The 19,162-nt window shown below is 41.1% G+C and overlaps 2 protein-coding genes across 5 annotated transcripts in view; one reads left to right on the forward strand and one right to left on the reverse strand.

The window, feature by feature from the left end:
* The window catches only part of fbn1 (fibrillin 1), a 77,196-nt gene extending 61,177 nt beyond the window's left edge, over positions 1 to 16,019 (forward strand). For all 3 annotated transcript variants that reach the window (XM_023265944.3, XM_055011265.1, XM_055011270.1), the window contains 16 exons: positions 1,396 to 1,548; positions 1,640 to 1,702; positions 1,798 to 1,917; positions 3,439 to 3,558; positions 3,639 to 3,761; positions 4,300 to 4,431; positions 5,466 to 5,591; positions 6,440 to 6,646; positions 7,548 to 7,673; positions 7,895 to 8,017; positions 9,617 to 9,733; positions 11,478 to 11,606; positions 11,701 to 11,820; positions 12,484 to 12,715; positions 12,796 to 12,976; positions 14,387 to 16,019. In XM_023265944.3, coding sequence (XP_023121712.2) covers positions 1,396 to 1,548; positions 1,640 to 1,702; positions 1,798 to 1,917; positions 3,439 to 3,558; positions 3,639 to 3,761; positions 4,300 to 4,431; positions 5,466 to 5,591; positions 6,440 to 6,646; positions 7,548 to 7,673; positions 7,895 to 8,017; positions 9,617 to 9,733; positions 11,478 to 11,606; positions 11,701 to 11,820; positions 12,484 to 12,715; positions 12,796 to 12,976; positions 14,387 to 14,773 — 2,459 coding nt within the window. In that variant the 3' untranslated portion in view covers positions 14,774 to 16,019. The remainder of the gene's footprint in view (positions 1 to 1,395; positions 1,549 to 1,639; positions 1,703 to 1,797; positions 1,918 to 3,438; positions 3,559 to 3,638; positions 3,762 to 4,299; positions 4,432 to 5,465; positions 5,592 to 6,439; positions 6,647 to 7,547; positions 7,674 to 7,894; positions 8,018 to 9,616; positions 9,734 to 11,477; positions 11,607 to 11,700; positions 11,821 to 12,483; positions 12,716 to 12,795; positions 12,977 to 14,386) is intronic.
* Positions 16,020 to 16,241: 222 nt separating this feature from the next.
* Positions 16,242 to 19,132, reverse strand: dut (deoxyuridine triphosphatase). Of its 2 annotated transcripts, XM_023265973.2 has the most exons (7): positions 18,965 to 19,132; positions 18,148 to 18,304; positions 17,832 to 17,923; positions 17,675 to 17,719; positions 17,523 to 17,597; positions 16,687 to 16,757; positions 16,242 to 16,377 (listed from the first exon to the last, which is right to left on the reverse strand). In XM_023265973.2, exons 1-7 carry the CDS (start codon positions 19,077 to 19,079, stop codon positions 16,321 to 16,323), a joined length of 612 nt encoding a protein of 203 aa, XP_023121741.1. In that variant the 5' UTR covers positions 19,080 to 19,132; the 3' UTR covers positions 16,242 to 16,320. The 2 variants fall into 2 exon arrangements, with proteins under 2 accessions (XP_023121741.1, XP_023121742.1); XM_023265974.2 differs by lacking the exon at positions 18,965 to 19,132 and having other exon boundaries at positions 18,148 to 18,958.
* Between the last annotated feature and the right edge of the window lie 30 nt (positions 19,133 to 19,162).

The raw sequence follows: 19,162 nt of genomic DNA on the forward strand, positions 1-19,162 counted from the left end.
ACTTTTCACTCACCAGATTCTGCAGAAAACTGAAAATCCCTGCTTCTCGGCACAGCTGTGGAGCCATTAGTGACTCAGCTGTGAAAATTCAGGGACTTTTCAGCTGAACTGCAGCCGTTTGTGTTTACACAGAGCAGACAGGAGACAATTATGGAAGCAAATTAAAATTGTAAGCGGTAAAATATTGAGTCACCTTATTTCCCTTTTATATTGGTAACACCTGTTGGGTCTTGGAAAACAGAGGAACACTGTACTGAAAACAGTTTTTAGTTCCCTCTGATTCTAGCTGTGGTTGTTCGGTTTCCATGGAGATGCAGGATTTTAGACTGGAGTGAAAAATGAGCCCACGGTCAGTAAATACGTGTTAGGAGCAAAAACACCCAGAAACTGCTTGGAGTTCAGAGAGTTAATGACAGTTAAGAGTAATCAAATGCCCATAAAAACACATCAAATGAATAATCTTATACTACGTCTGACTTCTATTAACACTTTTGAAGGCCTAAACATTTCATTAGGGTTATGATAGAACTTGCATCCTTACATTGAAGATGGATATCGAGCCAATCGTTATTAAAAATTTGACTTGTCTAAACAGTCCAAACATTTATTTGTCCACAAGGAACAGTTTAACAAGTTGCAGTTTTGCAAGGAGCTAAGTCCCAACAAAATGTAAAACTTTGTTTAAGCAGATTACACAAATAAGATGTAATTAGTCTCAATTCTGTTAATTAGCAAACTTTGAATGTGCTGATAAACAGTTTCCCTTGAGGTATTTGTACTTGAGTAATTTCATTCTGTGCCACTTTATGCCTACATATGAGAACATATGAAATAGAATGAAATGTTACAGGTTAAGCAGCTGTTTTTCCAGCAGAAATCCCAAATATTTCATCATTATAGCTTCCTCCCAGAGCATTGTTTGGCTTTATGAAACACTAAATTTTGAATATTGTCAAAGTAATACTAGTAATTTTTTGGCAATATATCAAATTTCATATGGAAAATAACAAATTGTATCTGTGTCTGAGAAATCACTTTCAACTAAATTCCCCATTACTAAACACCTCTCCAGGAAGTGTGTTAATTCCAGATCACATGACCTGCTCCACATGATGTCATTTCCTCCTGAAGAAAAGACTGGCCAGACTCCAAGGCTTTCTGAGTTATTTCATATAAAGTAGTCAACAGGTTTACTACAATATCTTTAGAAATAACTTCATTAATTTCAATTGTATATATATAACTCAGTTGTATATATATTATTTAGAAGAATCCTTCTATAAAAATGCCATGTGGTGTTTGGTTAAGAGTACTTTTACAGCATTGTATTACTGCTCTTCCTGAGGCATCTGAGCAGTTCTTTCATCACTTCTCTGTCTGTGTGTTCACCTTTAGACATCCGTGTGAATTACTGCTACACCAAGTTTGAAAATGGCCGCTGCCTGGCCCCGAAGCCTCAGAACACCTCTAAGGAAGCCTGCTGCTGCACTGGGATGCCTGGTCAGGGGTGGGGAGACCCGTGTGAAATCTGCCCCAGCAAAGGAGAGGGTGAGTATTCTTCCCATCACAAGTGCATGCAAGTTCATGTACAAAATGTTCTCTGTTATTCAATGGCATTTATGAGCTTTCACATTTCCAGAGGCCTATCCACTTCTCTGTCGTAATGTGGGATATCAGCAGGGGCCAGACGACCATCCAAAAGGTATTTATGTCGTATACGTTTAATCGTCATTGTCCTGTATGTCTGTTTTAGCCATGGCATGGGGTTTCACTTCATGTTGACATTTTTTCTTGCAGATATTGATGAGTGTCTCAATGATCCCTGCATCAATGGCCAGTGCATCAACACAGACGGCTCTTTCCGCTGTGAATGTCCGATGGGATACCGCCTGGACATTAGTGGAATCACATGTGAAGGTCAGATCCTCCTCTTCCTCCTCTCTTTGTCTCTATAATACCCCCTCACTGATTTAATTCAACTCAATTCAGCCTTATTTTTTTTAGCACATTCTCTGCTTTTTATGTAAAAAAAACTTCTAAATGTCTTGGTGTGATGCGCAAGAGAAGAGTTTTTAGGAGTTAAATCAAGATGAACTTCAATGTTAGAAAAGATTAACAGAAACAAACGTCTTTTGATGTGTAAATGTCCAGTGTTTTGTCGAGCCATCCATCCACCCTGACAGCCTCTCTACAGCTTTACCCACTGATAAATACTATTTGTAATCTCAGTCATGTCGAGGTGGTGACAAAGGTTTATGTGTGAACCTACAGTATGTGCCGATATCCATGTACTGTTAGCATGAAGATGTCAAATCTGAAAAGGTTCACAATACAGGTGAAACTAAATATCATGAAAAAGTTATTCTTTTTCATAAATTAGTTGGCAAACTAAGTTGCCCAATTAGGGGAAATTTCATGTGTTCTGTATTCATTATGCAAAAACTTTACATTACTTAATATTTTAAGTTTTTTTTTTTTATATATATTTTTTACATTAAAGGTTACATTGCAGAAGTGTCCTAGGAGCTTCATTAGAAAGCAGCTGGACTTCTCTTTTAGGTTCCTGAACATGTTTCAAATGTCATCCAAGAGGCTTCTTCAGTTCTGAACTAAACTGAAGAGCTGAACTGAAGAAGCCTCCTGGATGAGAGGTGAAACGTCTTCAAGAACCTTAAAGAGAAGTCCAGCTGCTTTCTAATGAAGCTGCTAGGATGGCTGAGAATCTACACAGACAAAGCAGAAAAATGTCCAGCTTCTGAAAAGTATGTTTAATTATACTGTCAGCATTTAATTGGGGCTCCTTTACTACTAATTACTGTATCAATGTGGCGATCAGCCTGTAGCCCTGCTGGGGTGATACTGAAGTCCAGGTTGCATTGATAGCAGCCTTCAGCTTGTCTGTATTTTTGGGTCGAGTGTTTTTCATCTTCCTCCTGACAGTACTCCTATGGCTGGCCAATTTAAGCACAGTAATATCATGGTCGCTAAACCATTTGGTAGTGCTTTTGGCACTTTGGGCAGGTGCTCGGTTCTGTTGGAAAAGGAAATTGGCATCTCTACAAAGCTTTTCAATAGAAGGAAGCATGCAGTGCTGGAAAATCTCCTGGTGGATGTTTGCGTTGACTTTGGACTTGGTAAAAAACAGTGGACCAACACCAGCAGATGACATGACACTCCAAATCATCCCAAACTGTGGAGACTTCAAACATTTTGGATTCTGTGCCTCCCAACTCGTCCTCCAGACTTTAGGTCCTTGATTTCCTAATGAAATGCAAATTTGACTTCCATCTGAAAGTCCTTTTGAAGTCAGTTATAAAATAAAATGTAACTTTCTCATTATATCCTACTTTTTGAGCTGCACCTTTAAGACCACTTCTTTTAAGGGAATAGGTACAGAAGTATTTATTAATTGGGTTTCTGTAACTTTCTTCAACGCAGACACTAACGAGTGTGACATCGGCAATCCCTGCGGCAACGGCACGTGCACTAATGTGATCGGCGGGTTTGAGTGTGCATGTGACGAGGGCTTCGAGCCTGGACCGATGATGACCTGTGAAGGTACGTGAAGTCACATCTGAACTCCCACTTGTGTCATTCAGTCTTTATTTTTAACGTGTTGCTTCCTGTTCCTCGTCCAGACATCAACGAGTGTGCCCAGAACCCTCTGCTGTGTGCCTTCCGCTGCGTTAACGTCGTGGGCTCGTACGAGTGTAAATGTCCCACCGGCTACGTTCTGCGTGAGGACAAGAGGATGTGTAAAGGTACCGCAGTAAAATGACTCACTGACTCACTCAGCTTTCTCAGGCACGGTCCATTTACTGGAAAGTGTTGGTTGAAAATAAACAAAGTACCTCATAGCGACATGCTGGCCCCATCCATAAAGTTACATAAGATGCTATCTTAGTGAGATCCTCAAGGGTTCTCTGTCTGGGATGAACTTAAAACACTCTGAAACCTGTCGAGACACTGTTTACACCTCCGCTCTCTCAGATAGCGGGGGAAACCATGGCGACGGTTGTATTTGGAGGGAAGCGCTAAGACAGGAGGATCCTGTCAGTGTCTATCGCGTCACTGTTTACATTAGAGCTCCAAACAGACCACCAGCTCTCCCACTGCACGCCTGTTAGCACTACACGGCTCAGCGTGGGATTGGCTGCTTAGATTAAACTCTGGAGTTGTGTGCATAAGTGTCTGGGTTACATCACTCGTGTATTTGCTGCACATGCATACAATCACGCCGACTTCTTCAAACCGCTGCAGTCTCTTTACCTTCAGTGTGCTGTTTTTTTCCTCTTCCAGACCAGAATGAGTGTGAAGACGGTATAGATGACTGTGCCAGCAGAGGCATGACCTGCAAGAACCTGATTGGTACATACATGTGCATCTGTTCACCTGGATACACTCGCCAGCCCGGTGGAGAAGGCTGCATGGGTAACTATCATAATGAAAGGCACTACTTTGTATTAGATATATCTCTTTTGTGTGAAGAAATACGAGGCGACAGACTTTACAAACTCAGGAGAATAAAATCCCTCTGGATACACTAAATTCACGCCCATGAAATGTTTGAGGTGTGTGATGTATGATCCCCCTAGAAGAACTTGCACTTTAGCTTAATTTAACCCTCTGAAGCCCAAGCAGTTCCTGGGTAAGATTTTATTTACTCCTGTCACATTTTTGCTCACTGTGAGCATTTTTTTCCACTGCATTATAAAGTCCAGCACCTCTATGGAAAGAACACAACCATGGCTGAAAGTAGAGAGAACTCATTTGTGTCTTCTGTGCAGTTTTACACAATACAATCACATAAATCATAAAAAAGAGAAAATGAAAGTTAGATTTCTTTGATTGTTTGTTTTACAGACATTTTTAAAAGCCTGTAATCAGAATGTGCAGCATTTACTCAAGCTCCCACATGGATAACTAGTACCGAAAAAAATGGTTCAATATTAGATATTTTACTACTTTAATTTAAATTTGCTTCTATGCCTGTCTCACATCTGCTCTGATTAAGCACAGGCTGCAGTTCAGCCCAGTTCAATGTAAAAATCCCTGAATTTTTCTTATGTGAATGTTGGTCGCAGATGAGGCACTAATAGCTCACTAGTTTCACCAAGGAGCTCAGAACTTTTTGTTTTTTACAGAATTTGATTGGAACAAACTAATTTGAGTGAATTTATAAATAAGACGTAGTGATTTTAAAGACATATCATGTTTTTATGCTTTGATTTGGTTAAGTTTCCTGACCAAACGGCATTCCAAAACAGTAAAAATCTGATGATTACACTTTCTGTCACAGAGAGATGGTGTCATTTTGGTGATTTTTTTTTTAAATGATAACATGCATTTCAAACTTGTCACTGGGTTTTAGGGTTCTGGGGTTTCCTAAGTGTCACGTATAACTGAAAATCCTATAAAACAAATATGTCCACTTTATCTTTACACTGTCTGTCTGTCTTTGTTAGACCTGAATGAGTGTACAGCCAAACCGGGTATCTGTAAGAACGGCCGCTGTGAGAACACAGTAGGAAGCTACCGCTGCAGATGTGACCAAGGATTCGTTGCTAACCCCACACAGACCGAATGCATCGGTAGGTACTTTGCTATCGATTCCTCTATCCTGCTCTTATTGTCCGTTTTGTTTTCACTGTGCTCTAAATTTACTTATCCAAGTTCAGTGTGAGCTTTAATCAGGATATGATGCGTCTTTACTGCCTTTTTATGTTGGATTACTGCAGTTTGTTCAGAGAAGGCTTCTTGTATGAAGTCAGTCTCTACAACACGAAGCTGTAAAGTTAAACTATTTCAGGAAAAAAAACTTTATTTATTGTCTGCTTGTTGCTATATTTACATGTTTGATAGCATCTCTGACTCAAATTGGATGTTGGAATGGGATGTAATAATGGGGATGGAAGTTCAGGAGTCCAAAGGTTAAAAATAAGTCACTAGTTGTAAACATTTGGAACGGGGTTATAGGTTCAGTAATCACTCATGTTACTTAGCACTTTGACAATATGAATAATTTTGAGGTTCCCATAACCTACCAAGAACAAAAGAAACTGATTTTATGACCATCATATTTATATTTTTATGAATCTTGTCTAATTAGGTGAAAAGGTTTTGGTCTCAGTGGGAATTCAACTTTTTCCATGCTTGTGTCTGCTGTCTCCTTTCTATCTATCATGACTGGGGCAGGAAAATACTTTCAGAACCTTCCTCCCTTGTCTAATTATATACTTCTGGATAGCCGTGATCTACTGAACTCTGTGAGAAAACCTCTGGGGGGAATTTGTAAGCTTCGTGTTTCTTTGACTATCTTCCTCCTCACAGACATGGGCGATAGAGCGGTGTGGGTTATCTCTTTTTGTGAGGCCGGCTCCTGTCTGGGTGGTTTGGTCGGCTTTCCTCAGACCCCTCTTTTGTCTTTCTCGTCCTCCAGATAACCGCGAAGGCTTCTGTTTCACCGAAGTCCTGACCACGCTGTGTCAGATGACCTCTAGTAACAGGAACATGGTGACCAAGTCCGAGTGTTGCTGCGACGGAGGCAGAGGGTGGGGAACCAACTGCGAGCTCTGCCCGCTGCCAGGGACCACCCAATACAAGAAGATGTGTCCTCTGGGACCCGGGTACACCACTGATGGCAGAGGTATCTTACTCCTGAAGAGATCTGAGCTCAATTTTTTTTTTTTTGTTACTGTCATAGAAAGAGGATAAATCAACAATCCACAGCTGAATTTCTACCATTTAACAGGGTGGATCTTTCTCTGGTACTAAGAAGTGATGTTTCCTCATTAATAGAGCAATCATAAGTTGGGCTTCCATAACTTATAATAAATCTATAATTATAAGACTTCTTAAAGTTTTACATGAACCACAAGTCACGGTTGATCTCCTCCAACCAGTTTCTATTAGTCTCCGGGAGTTTCATGGAAGCCATAGTGTCCAAGATTTATAACTTTCCTGCAGAAAAGTGTTGCATTTATTAGTTCTATCAGAAAACAACAAGCAAACATGACTTTTGTGAGAAGAAAAGTGAAACTTTGATCTGTTTTTGCATTAAGATATCCTCTTTAATGTCAGTCTGAGCCAGCTGCAGCATTATCAGACAGGTCCCTCTTATGACTTTCTTGCAATTATAAGGGATCACGACAAAAAAATAAAGCAAATTAATATTATTAATAAAGTAAATTATGGGGATGGATTGATATGGTCCTTTGAAATAGAGGTGATGAGTGTTAAATTAGGTAGCAAATGTGTTTAAGTCACTTGCAAAGCATTGATTTTTACTTTGCTGGTAAAAATCTAAAGTTTTATACTTGACACAGCTATGATGCATATTAATACATAATAAATTATAATAATACAGACAAAAATCCCCAAGGCTGTATGGAACTGTTATTCTCTATTTTAATCCTGTTACTGGCAAAATTATTGTCTGAAAGGAGCCAAGACTTGGAGCATATGCCGTCAATCCCTCTTATGCAACTGACTGATACTTGAATTGAGATATGTTTGTGCGAGGGATCACTTTTCTCCTTTCCATCCAGATATTGATGAGTGTCGTGTGATGGGCAATTTGTGCAAGAACGGTCAATGCATCAACTCTTTGGGCTCCTACAACTGCGTCTGCAAGCCCGGCTACACCACTGACATCAGCGGCACTCTGTGTGTGGGTAAGGCTTGAATCCATCTCCAGCATTTACACTTTATGGACTCTTTCCCTACTTCCCATCCTCATTCCTGCTGTCTAGTAAAGAGCCGAAACTATGTGGGTGGACTGCCCACACACTCCTCTGAAAAATGCAGCCCGAGTCTGTCTGTCTCATCATCTCCCCTTTTGGAATTTCAGGCTCCAGGATTGATCTGTCGTTCACTCTTTCTGTCTCTTTTCTAGACGTGGATGAGTGCATACAGGCACCAAAGCCCTGCAACTTCATCTGCAAGAACACAGAGGGAGGCTACCTCTGTTCCTGCCCCAGAGGATACATCCTGCAAGAGGACGGAAAGAGCTGCAGAGGTGACCCACAGCAGAAACCTCTAGATCAGGGGTGTCAAACAACGGCCCGTGGGCCAAAACTGGCCCTCCAGAGGGTCCAATCCGGCCCTCAAAGTGTAAAAATTCCAGAGAAGACATTAACTGCTGATTGTAAATTAGTAAAACTATATATTTAAAATTATTTCTAGACCTTAACAAGTTGTTTTGATCATAAAGTAAAATACTAGATTGTTCTTTGTTCTGTTGTTGTTTTGTGTTTCATTTTTGTAATATTTTGTCTTGTTTTTGTTGTTGTTTTTTCTTTTATTGTCTGACTGTTGTCTCATGTTTTTGTCTTTTTGTTTCTGGTTTTTGTTGTTTTGTGTTTCCTTTTTGTCTCACTTGTGTTTTTTGTCTTATTTTTGTCACTTTATGTATTGCTTTTTTTGTTGTTTTGTGGTTTTTTTGGTCTCGCTTGTATTGTTTGTCTGCTTTTTTGTCGTTTTGTTTCTTGCTTTTGTCATTTTTTTTGTCTTGTGTCATTTGTGTAATTTTTTGTCTCATTTTTGTTGTTTGTCCACTTTTTGTCACTTTGTAACTTTCTGTTGAATTTTTTGTCTTTTTTGTTTATTTCGTGTTGTTTGCCTCATTATTTTTTCTCGCTTTTATCATTTTGTGTTTTGCTTTATTTATTGTTTTGTGCATCATTTTTGTCGTTTTGTGTTTTTGTTTCACGTGTGTTTGTCCATCGTTTTGTCGCTTTGTAACGTTGTCTAATTTTTTGTTTCTTTATTATTTTGTGCCGCTTGTCTCATATTTTATCGTTTTTTTCTCATTTTTGTCGTTTTGTGTCTCGCTTTTATAATATTTCTTCTTGTTTTTGGTGGGGTTTTTTTGTCTTTTTTGTCGTTTTGATCATAAATTAAAATACTGTATTGTCTAGTTCTAGATACCGGAGATAAAAATTTCGAGTTGTGGTTATTTATAAGTTATTATGCTGTGATTTTACTGGTCCGGCCCACTGGAGATCAAACTGGGCTGAATGTGGCCCTTGAACTAAGATGAGTTGGACACCCCTGCTCTAGATATTGAGTAGCCCCCGTTCAGTCCAGAGATCAGTTGAGTTCAGCGACGCGCTCTTCTTGCTTGATTTAGTTTCCAGGTTAGAGCTGCTGTAGTGCTGAGCTGGTCGGGCGCTCGGCCAGAGTTCTGCTCACTGTCCTGAGACGCTCGGTTTGAAATAGTGGAAGCACGTGCACATGTTTGTTCGTGAATGTGCACTCAGCGCTCCGGGTCTGTGACACGGAGCATCTGTCTGTGTCTCTGTTTATCAGGCTTGTTTATAAGTCCAAACAAGTGCGCTCATGGTGCTCACTTTTTCTTAGTGCCCCTTTCATCTTTATTTACCATAGCTTTAGTTTCCCCCTCTACAGTACCCCTCTGTGTTTCCGGTGTCTGGTTCATTTGCAGTTCATTTGTAGGTCAGTGACTGTAGAAGGACTGGAATTTGTCTCAGAAAAAGAGCAGCCCCCATACAGTAGTGCAGTCTGACACAAATCCAACCACACCGTCTTAAATGCTCTATTCAAACCACTAAACAGTTTCCAGGAAGTTTATATTTTGTGTTGTGTGACTTTTCAGACCTGGACGAGTGTTCGACCAAACAGCACAACTGTCAGTTCTTATGTGTCAACACCATCGGCGGCTTCACCTGCAAATGTCCTCCTGGCTTCACCCAGCATCACACCGCCTGCATCGGTAAACACACAACAACACACATCCAAATATTTTGTGAGTAGTGATCCTCTCGACACGGCAGTCTGTGTATTCCAAAAATGGACACACAATTTGTCCTTGCCCAGTGTAATTTCTTATAGTACCTCTCAGCTCAGCTCATAATAGACCCCCAAAGCACCCTCTTGTCTAACCTTTACAAACTCATTCAGTGCTAATGGACTCCGGCTGATATCACACTGATCTTATTAGGCTGGACCGCTTTATAGTCATGGCAGCTTAGCGATGCTTTGTTATGGAACATTGCAGTAGATCGCCATGACTACCTCAAGCTTTTTTCCAGGCCATAAAGCAGCTCCCATGACCTCACATCAAATCAGAGACAGGGAACCCTCAGTTTTGGCTATAGGAATTACCCCAGACAAATGACATTACAGTAGATGTGGATGTGTACTTAATCTACGAGTAGAGCATGGAAGTGACACGAAACACTTGTTCAAGTAATGCTTTGGTAACTGCTGCTGTAACACACCAAACTTCAAATGCTCACTGGTACAAAGTGTTGTATTCCAATCATATTGTAAATGCTTTGTTAGATTTTCTCCAATACATCTGCTTCTCTGAAGAGCTGCTTATCAAGTATAATAATGTTTAGTTCGTCACTCATGCTGATTGACAAAAATCCTTTCTTTAAAACAATAGTTGCTTAACCCTGCTGTTGTCATTCATTTATGGGCACCAAAAAATATTGTTTCCTTGTCTGAAAAAAATCCAACAATTCAGCAAAAAAATTCCCCAAATTTCTGAAGATTTGCAAATCCTTCAGGAAAAAAATTCCTGAAAAGTTTCTCCTAAAAGTTTTATTTTAAAAAAATCTCCCAAATTTGGCAAGAAAATTCTTGTAAATATTTTTTTAAAAAAAGATTAAAAATCTTCCAAAAAAATCCAAAGATATCTAAAGTGATTACATATACATATCGGTAAAACTTAAATTTTTTTCTGAATGTTCTTAAAGAAGCATTTTTTTTAAACATTTCCATTTTCCACCACAAATTTCCCAAAAATGTTGAAAATATGGACATGAGAAATTTCACTGTAAAATATTTTTTTTCTCCCACATTTTCAAACTTTAAAATGGGTCAATTTGACCCCCAGGACACCACGAGGGTTAAAATCCATACTTTGATTGGCCAGTAGACAGTGTATTCCTCACTCTGATCTCCAGCACCACGTCCCACGTGTTGACTGTTCCACCAAATGGAGATCTAAGCTGGAAACATATTAGAAGACTTTCAACATCTCAACAAACCGTGAAAAGACCCAGGATCACACATCTAACAGCTGAGATTTAGAGATTACCCTGCTCTCCGGTTTGATTTTAGGTCTTAAACAGCTTCAACAACACTCAGATTTTTATCAATTCCAGTCACAACATACATCACCTTACTACCCTTTTTCCAGAAAATGCTGGCTTTTTGTCAAACCGTTATTCCCCCATGTCAAGAATGAACTTTAACATTCATGTGTTAGCAATTAACCTCTTCTGGTGTGACGTTAAATCAGTAGGTGAGAGGTTTTATTCCTAAACCCCTGCATATTGTGAGATTATTTGTGCCAACAGTCCCAATGACCTGCCCTATTTTTGAGGCCGAGTCCGACTCGGCACAGATTTTATAGTGACTCAGCACATTCAAATCAGGGTTACAGTCAGCCTTTATATCAGTTTCTAGTTTTACCCTGGTCTGAACCTTCTCTCCTCTCTGTACAGACAACAATGAATGTGCAACAGACCCAAATCTGTGCGGCTCCAACGGGGTCTGCCAGAACACTCCGGGGAGCTTCAGTTGCGACTGCCAGCGGGGATTCTCATTAGACCCCAATGGACAAAACTGTGAAGGTCTGAAAACAATTGATACCAAACTCAGTATCAGCTGATTAATTACAGAAAGAAAAGGCTTACAGTGATTTTCGTGCACGCTTTCCCCCCACAGATATGGACGAGTGTGACGGTAACCACAGGTGTCAGCATGGCTGCCAGAACTTAGTGGGTGGATACAGGTGCAGCTGCCCTCAAGGCTACCTGCAGCACTACCAGTGGAACCAGTGTGTTGGTGAGTCCTCTTTATCAGCAAATATAAAAATTCTTTCCTTTTGGGGCGTCTGATGGCTGGGCTGCTAAAGTATGTACCATGCAGCCTTGAAGTTCTGGGCTGGAGTCAGACCTGGAGCCTCCACCTCTTTCCCACCACTTTTACAATAGAAATATGTACCAAATGGTTTCCTTTTTCCTCCTTTATCTGAAAATTCAGCCTTGTTCTTACAGTTGTAAAGCCGAGAGCAAAGGAACTGCTCAGTGTCTGACTTAAAATGCAAAAAAAAGAAGTTTGTTTTCATTATTACACCTGTAATTCATAAAAAGAGACAAAAAATGCATGGTGACAAAAATATCTGACTCTGAAGTGGCACAGAGATCTAAAGTATGCACCAAAACCAAATGAAAAGAAGCGCATGTTGCAACACAAACATTTATAAGTCCATGAAATAACAAGAAACAGCTCAGGCACAGTCCAGTTAATTGCATGGTTCACTATGAGCATGTGTACTTCAGTGTATACCCCAAAATAACAAGCTTTTGTTAGTTAAACCTCTATTTTTAGTTTGAATCTCTCCACATATTTACAACACTCGATGTCAGACTTTCCCAGCATTGTTTGTGCCCTTAAACTGGAATGACCGCTTGTTTGTTAACTTCCCATCAACTTCCTGTGACCCAGATGAGAACGAGTGTCTGAACAGTCAGATCTGCGGGGGAGCGTCATGCCACAACACCCTGGGGAGTTTCCGCTGCCTCTGCCCCACCGGCTTCAACTACGAGCATACCAGCGGTGGCTGCTCGGACATCAACGAGTGCTCCACCACCCAGAACCCCTGCAAGTTCGGCTGCTCAAACACCGACGGGGGCTACCTCTGTGGATGCCCACCCGGGTACTTCCGTGCAGGACAGGGGTGCGTGAATGACTGTGTTTAAAAAAACAACCTGTAGGTGTTTTTTTATGGCTGATTTATGGCTTTTGTGTTTGTTCCAGGCACTGTGTAACAGGTTTAGGCTTTACAAGTGGTGGCTCCAGTGGGCCAGGAGGCGAGGTGGATGATAACTCACTCTCACCTGAGGCCTGCTATGAATGTAAGATCAACGGCTATCCCAAGAAAGGACGCAAACGACGCAGCACCAACTCAACACAGGAGGCTCCTCTGGAAGACACACAGGTAACATATGTATATATATATATATATATATATATATATAAAAATATAAAAAAGAAAATAATTAGCTAAAATAACATATAAATAAAGAAATGTTGCACAAACCCACACAAAACTGCACTGCCCATGCTAGATGTACAGGATTAGGAGTTGTAGCACAGGGATTTATTGCACTGGTTTAGCTGCTATATGGCACAGGGGTAAAAACTATTTAATAGTCTTGAGGTGTGGGTCTTGATGGACCTGTAGCGCCTTCCTGAGGGCAGCAGAGTAAACAGGTGGTTGCCTGGGTGGGGAGAGTCCCGGGTTATGTTTGTGGCCCGACACAGGCAGTGGGCATTGTGTGTGTCAGTGAGAGATGGTAGCTGTGTATTGATGAGGTTCTGTGCTGACTTGATGACTGTGTGTAGTGCTTTCTTGTCTGCCTGAGTACAGCACACAGGGCTGGAGGCAGAAGTCATGTTGTCTGTACTTTTTTAGGGGATTTTGATGATTTTAGCAACCTGAGGACACACAGCATTTAAAAACTTAGTCAGGGCAGGTTTAATGATGTAGTTCCAGTAATTTTGGACTCAGAATGTTCAAATTTAACTACTTTTCAGACTGACAACTAAAAGAAAGCTTCATTAGCAATTCTTTTTATCCAACAAAGTTAGTAAGGGTGATTGTTTTACCTTGCTGACATGTTTCGACTACGTCTGCAGTCTTCCTCAGAGCGTCATCCGACATGTGATGACGTGTCGTTTTTTATCAGGTGACAGATTCTGACAGATTCTGACAGATCTGTCAGACCAGCCACGCCCCCCGCTGTCCGATGGTCTCTGGAGGATTGAGTCCTAGATGAGCGACACGGTGTAAGCCCCCTTGTCCCGGTTCATGGAATCGTTGGCCCACTTTCTGATTGGCCTCTTTTGTCCACCTCTTGTGCTTGTTGGCCTCCGATGTTAAAATCCTCCCCTTGTCCCAGTCCATAATGTGGTTATATCTCTTGCAGTCGTCCGTGATGGCAGATTTTTGGTTTTCTTGATCAGCTTTTTCTCTTTGTGTTCTTGTTCCTCCTTCTTCTTCCTGCAGACGTAGTCGAAACATGTCAGCAAGGTAAAACAATCACCCTTACTAACTTTGTCGGATAAAAAGAATTGTTAGCCAAATATAAGAAAATGACAAAATGAGCATAATCAATCTAAAAGAAAGCTTACTCTTAGGCCTTATAACAGGATTTAGACCTTTGTGTTGGTGGAAAAGGTAGGAGAGGATACTTTGGTGGAATGTACAACCTGGCTTTTGCAGAAATTGCAGTCATGTACTGCTACCATCCCCTGCATCTCTTGATTAATCTAAGAGCATACTGTACTGTTAGTCACTTGTCTCATAATCCAGTAAATTCAGCTGCACCACGTTTTCTCCTTGCAGCTGACTGAGGAGGAGATGGTCAGCCTGGCCAGTATGGACATCGAAGACACCCTCCAGTTCCACCTGAACATCAGCGACCTGAGCAACCGCGACCACATTCTGGAGTTCACCCCGGCCTTATCCACGCTCAGCGACCACGTCCGCTACAGCATCGACTACGGCAACGAGGACGGCTACTTCAAAATCAACCAGAGGGAGGGCGTTAGCTACCTGCATCTGAGCAAGAAGAAGGCCCTTCTGCCAGGGGCGTATTCCCTCCAGATCAGCAGCATGCCCCTCTACAGGAAGAAGGAGCTGGCCGAGCTGGAGGACCGACACGATAAAGACTACCTCACAGGACAGCTGGGAGACGTACTGAAGATGAGGGTGCAGATCATCCTCCATTAACCATCGCAAGACTGAGAGAGGCAGATGTTGCCAGCAGCTGCTAATCCGGTGTCAGGCTCACACTCCCCTAAAAGGCCAAACATTTCTGACTCTGGGTCAGTAGTTCGGGGCAACTTCTACTTGCTCCAACGGGCAGAATGGCTCGCCACCAAAGAGACTAGAAGGGGGTGGGGGAGGGACTGCGTCATTTGATTACCAAAGATGATTCTACATATCATAGATACAATTTATGTGGAGGCAGTATGCAAGATTTCCAAATGAAACGCATACTGCCCTGACACACAACTCCAGCTTTGTTTCAAGGCACTATTGAGGGTGTGAATAGGGTTTCTAATTGTAGGGTTTAACGTTGTATGATGATATGTGGAATCAGATGCCACTTTGAAGGGCATGTGGACTGCAGAAAGCTCGAAAAGTGGAGTTTATTTAGAACTCGGCTTAGGTGGAAGATAAAAAGGGTGAGTCCCAATAGTCTGAAATAAATTCATTTCCTCCCCTCAGGTAAAAGACTGAACAAACCTGGATACATGGAAGTTAACACATTTCTCCTTCCCCAGATATTAATTTAATGGAGTGAAGATGAAACAGATTGAGAAAGGTCAGGAGAGGAAAGGAACGCACTGTGGACTATTGAGATGTAGCCATGTCTGAGCTTGAATGACTCCTACTGCATATTTAAACTATGCTTTTCCATCTTTCCTACTGACTAGAATAATTCATATTTACTGGTGCTAGCAACACATCCACATAGACTTCTGAATGCACTGTACTACTATCCAAAACTCAGTAGTCGACAAGATACAGTCCCATCGGCCATTCTGAAGATTTCATGTCTTTGCATCCGTAACAGCTAGCTTCATAGCCTGTCTGCTCTCCTCTATACTACATGTAAATTGTGTTTATACTGTAATAATCAATGCCACTTTTAATCTATGAAGCATTTGTAAACTAGAGGAAGCCCCTGGAATAGAGGGGGTTGTAATGGTGCTTATAATGACCAACTACTTCCTTTGTAAACTGTGTATACATACACACACCTGCACACACACACAAGACACATTGATGATGCCAAACCTGGGCCTTCATGATTATGCACTGAGGTCTTCGTGGCCACACATCCTCTCACAAGTAAAATCAGTGCTGCATTGCCACGGACCAGCCTGACACCAGTCTGTGTTCTCTGTTCACATCAGTGAGGGTTTAGTTGTAAATTCACAATAAAAACATATTTTTGGTGTACATGTAATCCCTGCTGTGCTTTCCCCTTTTATCCAGGTTATCATCGCATTCGACAAGACCCAAAGTGCTGCGTTATCTCTGTTTTAGCCTGTGAAACTCACATTACAAGGAGAATCGGTTACAAATTAGGCCGAGATGTAATTCTTGTCCTGTGCTGCCCCCATGTGGAGGTTTGGAAGATGGCTACATGTGGCTGTCAGTCCCTGAAAAAACACCAGACTCTCCAAAGTACGAAACAAGAGCTTTATTAGCACCCTAATCCATATATTTAAACAGATACAGTACATTTCCACTCCACTTTGGAGCGTTCAGTTGCGTCCAGTGGATCCGAAGCCTCCAGCACCACGCTCTGTGTCATCCAGTGTCTGAAAAAACACACAGGTATTTATTTTTTATTTAATTGTTAAAAGCAATCCAATGACAAATATGACATAAAACCTTTAGCAGTAAAATGACTCATCCCAATAGAAAATCTGACCATAGAAAACAGTTTAACAGTTCTGCAATAAATCTAAGATTCATGAAGATTGTAATATGTTTTGGAGGCCCTAATTTAACAGCATCACACATGAAAGCCAGTTTCAACAAAACTGGGCATCATAACTTTCAGGAAGCAAAGATTTAGATGTTGCATTAGTATGTATATATACAAAGTTTGTCAACTCTCAGTTTACCTCTTGCTCCTCTAGATCTGGGTAGCAGATCTTCTCACACACCAGCTGAGCAACTCTGTCGCCCTTTTTCACTGAGAAGAAGAGCAGAAGACAGACCACAGACTGTTTACAAAGATCTTCATATCTTTAGTTTCTATATGCATTCTTTACAAATTACTTTCATGATATCTGTACAGGATGGAATAAGCTCTAAATTAAATGTTACAGAGCTAACAGTGTAACGTTCAGTCAGAATTATTTCATTTTGCTAAAAATTTAGGCACGTAAGATTTGTATCCATCACATCATGAGGGAAACATCTGATTCTTCCAAACTCATTCTGCAGCAAGACAAGAATCCAGAACAATGAGACCTGCAGCAGAGGGTTTGGCAGTCTTTGTGCTGATTCAAGTCAGTCTGAGGCTACATCAAGAAGACACTGGGGCAGACAAATCACCAAAATGCTTTTATTAACCTACCTGTCATGTACCTTGAAAATCAGAACTAGTGCAGCTTTATTCAATTATTATTTCTTAACAGATCAACAGGTTACTTTTCAGTGCCTAAAACTATGGTACAGTACTGCATATATCTGACTTCTCAGCAGCAGTTGCTATTTAACCAGCAGAAACCTGACAACAGTGCTGGGCAGATTAAACTTCAACAAGTTGTGCTGACAGAATGGCACATACACTCATTGTTGGTAGAGTAAATAACACTAAACTAGGGCAACTTGCTTCAGCACAACTTCCCCAGAAAAGCTCGATAGGAAGCACAATAAACCAGAGTAATGATTCATCCTGGTAGTAAAATCTATGGGTCAGGTGATGAGAGTGTTCACTGATGCTGAAACTCACCTTCAAATGTGTCCTTGCTGAAGTTGAAGAGCACAACGCCCACGTTTCCTCTGTAGTCTTCATCTACAACTCCAGCTGAGGAGAGCATACAGGTTTATTAGAAGTTCAAAAGGCTGATTAGTGATTTGGGGTTAAAGGAGGGAAGGACTTACCGCCAACATCGATGAAGTGTTTTGCTGCCAGTCCAGATCTGGGGGCTGAGAAGAAAAAAAGTGGCAGGAGACAGTATTGATTTTGTGTTTAACAGCTGCTGTGACGATATATATTTAGTAAAAAGTCTAATGTTGCACCAGCATATAAAACACTCACCTACTCTTCCATAGCAGCCATGTGGAACTGCTATCTGAATGTCTGTCTTCACAATGGCCTTATCCATAGGCCCAATGGTGTAATCATATGCACTGTTTAAATCCAGATAAGTGAAGTTAGAAGCTTGGCCGAGCATTACAGAAATTTTGGCAGCATTTACATGAAGTAAGGAGATTCTACGAGCTAAATATTTGCGATTTTTAAAGAAAATCCGCAACTGGATTCTGCAGAATTTATATAGAATCTTTCTTCTTATATTCACAAAGTACATGGTCACAGTATTAAAAACCAAAAAAGTCATTTTAATGCACAGTACCTGTACAGGTCGTATCCTGCTGCTTTAGTCGAGCCTCTGGTAGGTGTCATGGCATGTTCAGACAGTTTGGCAAACCTGAGGACAGGTCTTACTTCAGCAGCTGGTGTTTCTGTTCTTGCCCTCTTTGATGGAGAAACTGCAGAGGCGCCTGTAACTTCTAGGACGGGCATGTTGGCAAAGTTTGCACAGTTAAAACTCGACAGTGCACGAATAATAAAAAGCTACTACTAACCAGTACTCTGCACTACAGTGTTCTGCTCCAGTTTCTCGGTGGCACACAGTGAATTTCCCGCGCAGGAAGTTATGTCAAATTAGCTCCTCCTCAAAAACGCGTCATCGAAAACGGAAGTGTAACAAGACCCTCCGAAGTGAATAAAAATATAGTATAATCAATTCCAATAGCTTCTATGAAATGATTTAAATATATACATATATATATTTATATTTAATGACAAAACCGACAAGAATCCAACTACTCTGTAACTATGGCAACCGTTTCGTCACCTCGTTGCTGACAAGTTCTCGCGAGATCTACGTGATATAAACAACTAGCTTACCATAAAAAAATATATATATTAGCTTATAAAAGATAACAATTGAGGACTACCGAGCCTCCGTTTATGCGCACATTGCAGCAGACTGATAAAGAGGTGGCTTTTAAAAGCGGTCGCGGTCAATAGAGAAGTTTTACAGCAGCAGACCGAAACCGAAGAGGTCAGTTTGAAAATGCCAGACGGGCTAGCAGAGCTAACATGTTATGACATGTCGCTGAGAGCAGCGGCGTCAGTCCGTCCGTGCGTCCTAATTTCCTGCTTGCCTTTGTTTCCAGTTGTCATTTGCGTGTGAAATTCTCTTCCCAAGAAACGTGGAGCAGCATCAAAAAACGACGACCATGACTGGAGGTCCTTTAGCCTCAGAAACACTCGGTTCATGTTGTTTGCCAACGTCGTCTGATTTCTCCCATCTGCACTTCCTCCTCCTGCCACTTAGGTAATCAAACGCATCTACTAGGATA

Source organism: Amphiprion ocellaris, chromosome 1 (assembly GCF_022539595.1).
Source record: "Amphiprion ocellaris isolate individual 3 ecotype Okinawa chromosome 1, ASM2253959v1, whole genome shotgun sequence".
NCBI classification, from domain to species: domain Eukaryota; kingdom Metazoa; phylum Chordata; class Actinopteri; family Pomacentridae; genus Amphiprion; species Amphiprion ocellaris.

Coding starts and splice junctions, on each gene's coding strand:
- dut (XM_023265973.2), bottom strand. CDS start 19,079: ATGAACCGAGTGTTTCTGAGGCTAAAGGACCTCCAGTCATGGTCGTCG. Junction 17,720..17,831: donor TGGCTGCTATGGAAGAGTAG/GTGAGTGTTTTA, acceptor TTTTCTTCTCAG/CCCCCAGATCTGGACTGGCA. Junction 16,378..16,686: donor CAGATCTAGAGGAGCAAGAG/GTAAACTGAGAG, acceptor GTGTTTTTTCAG/ACACTGGATGACACAGAGCG.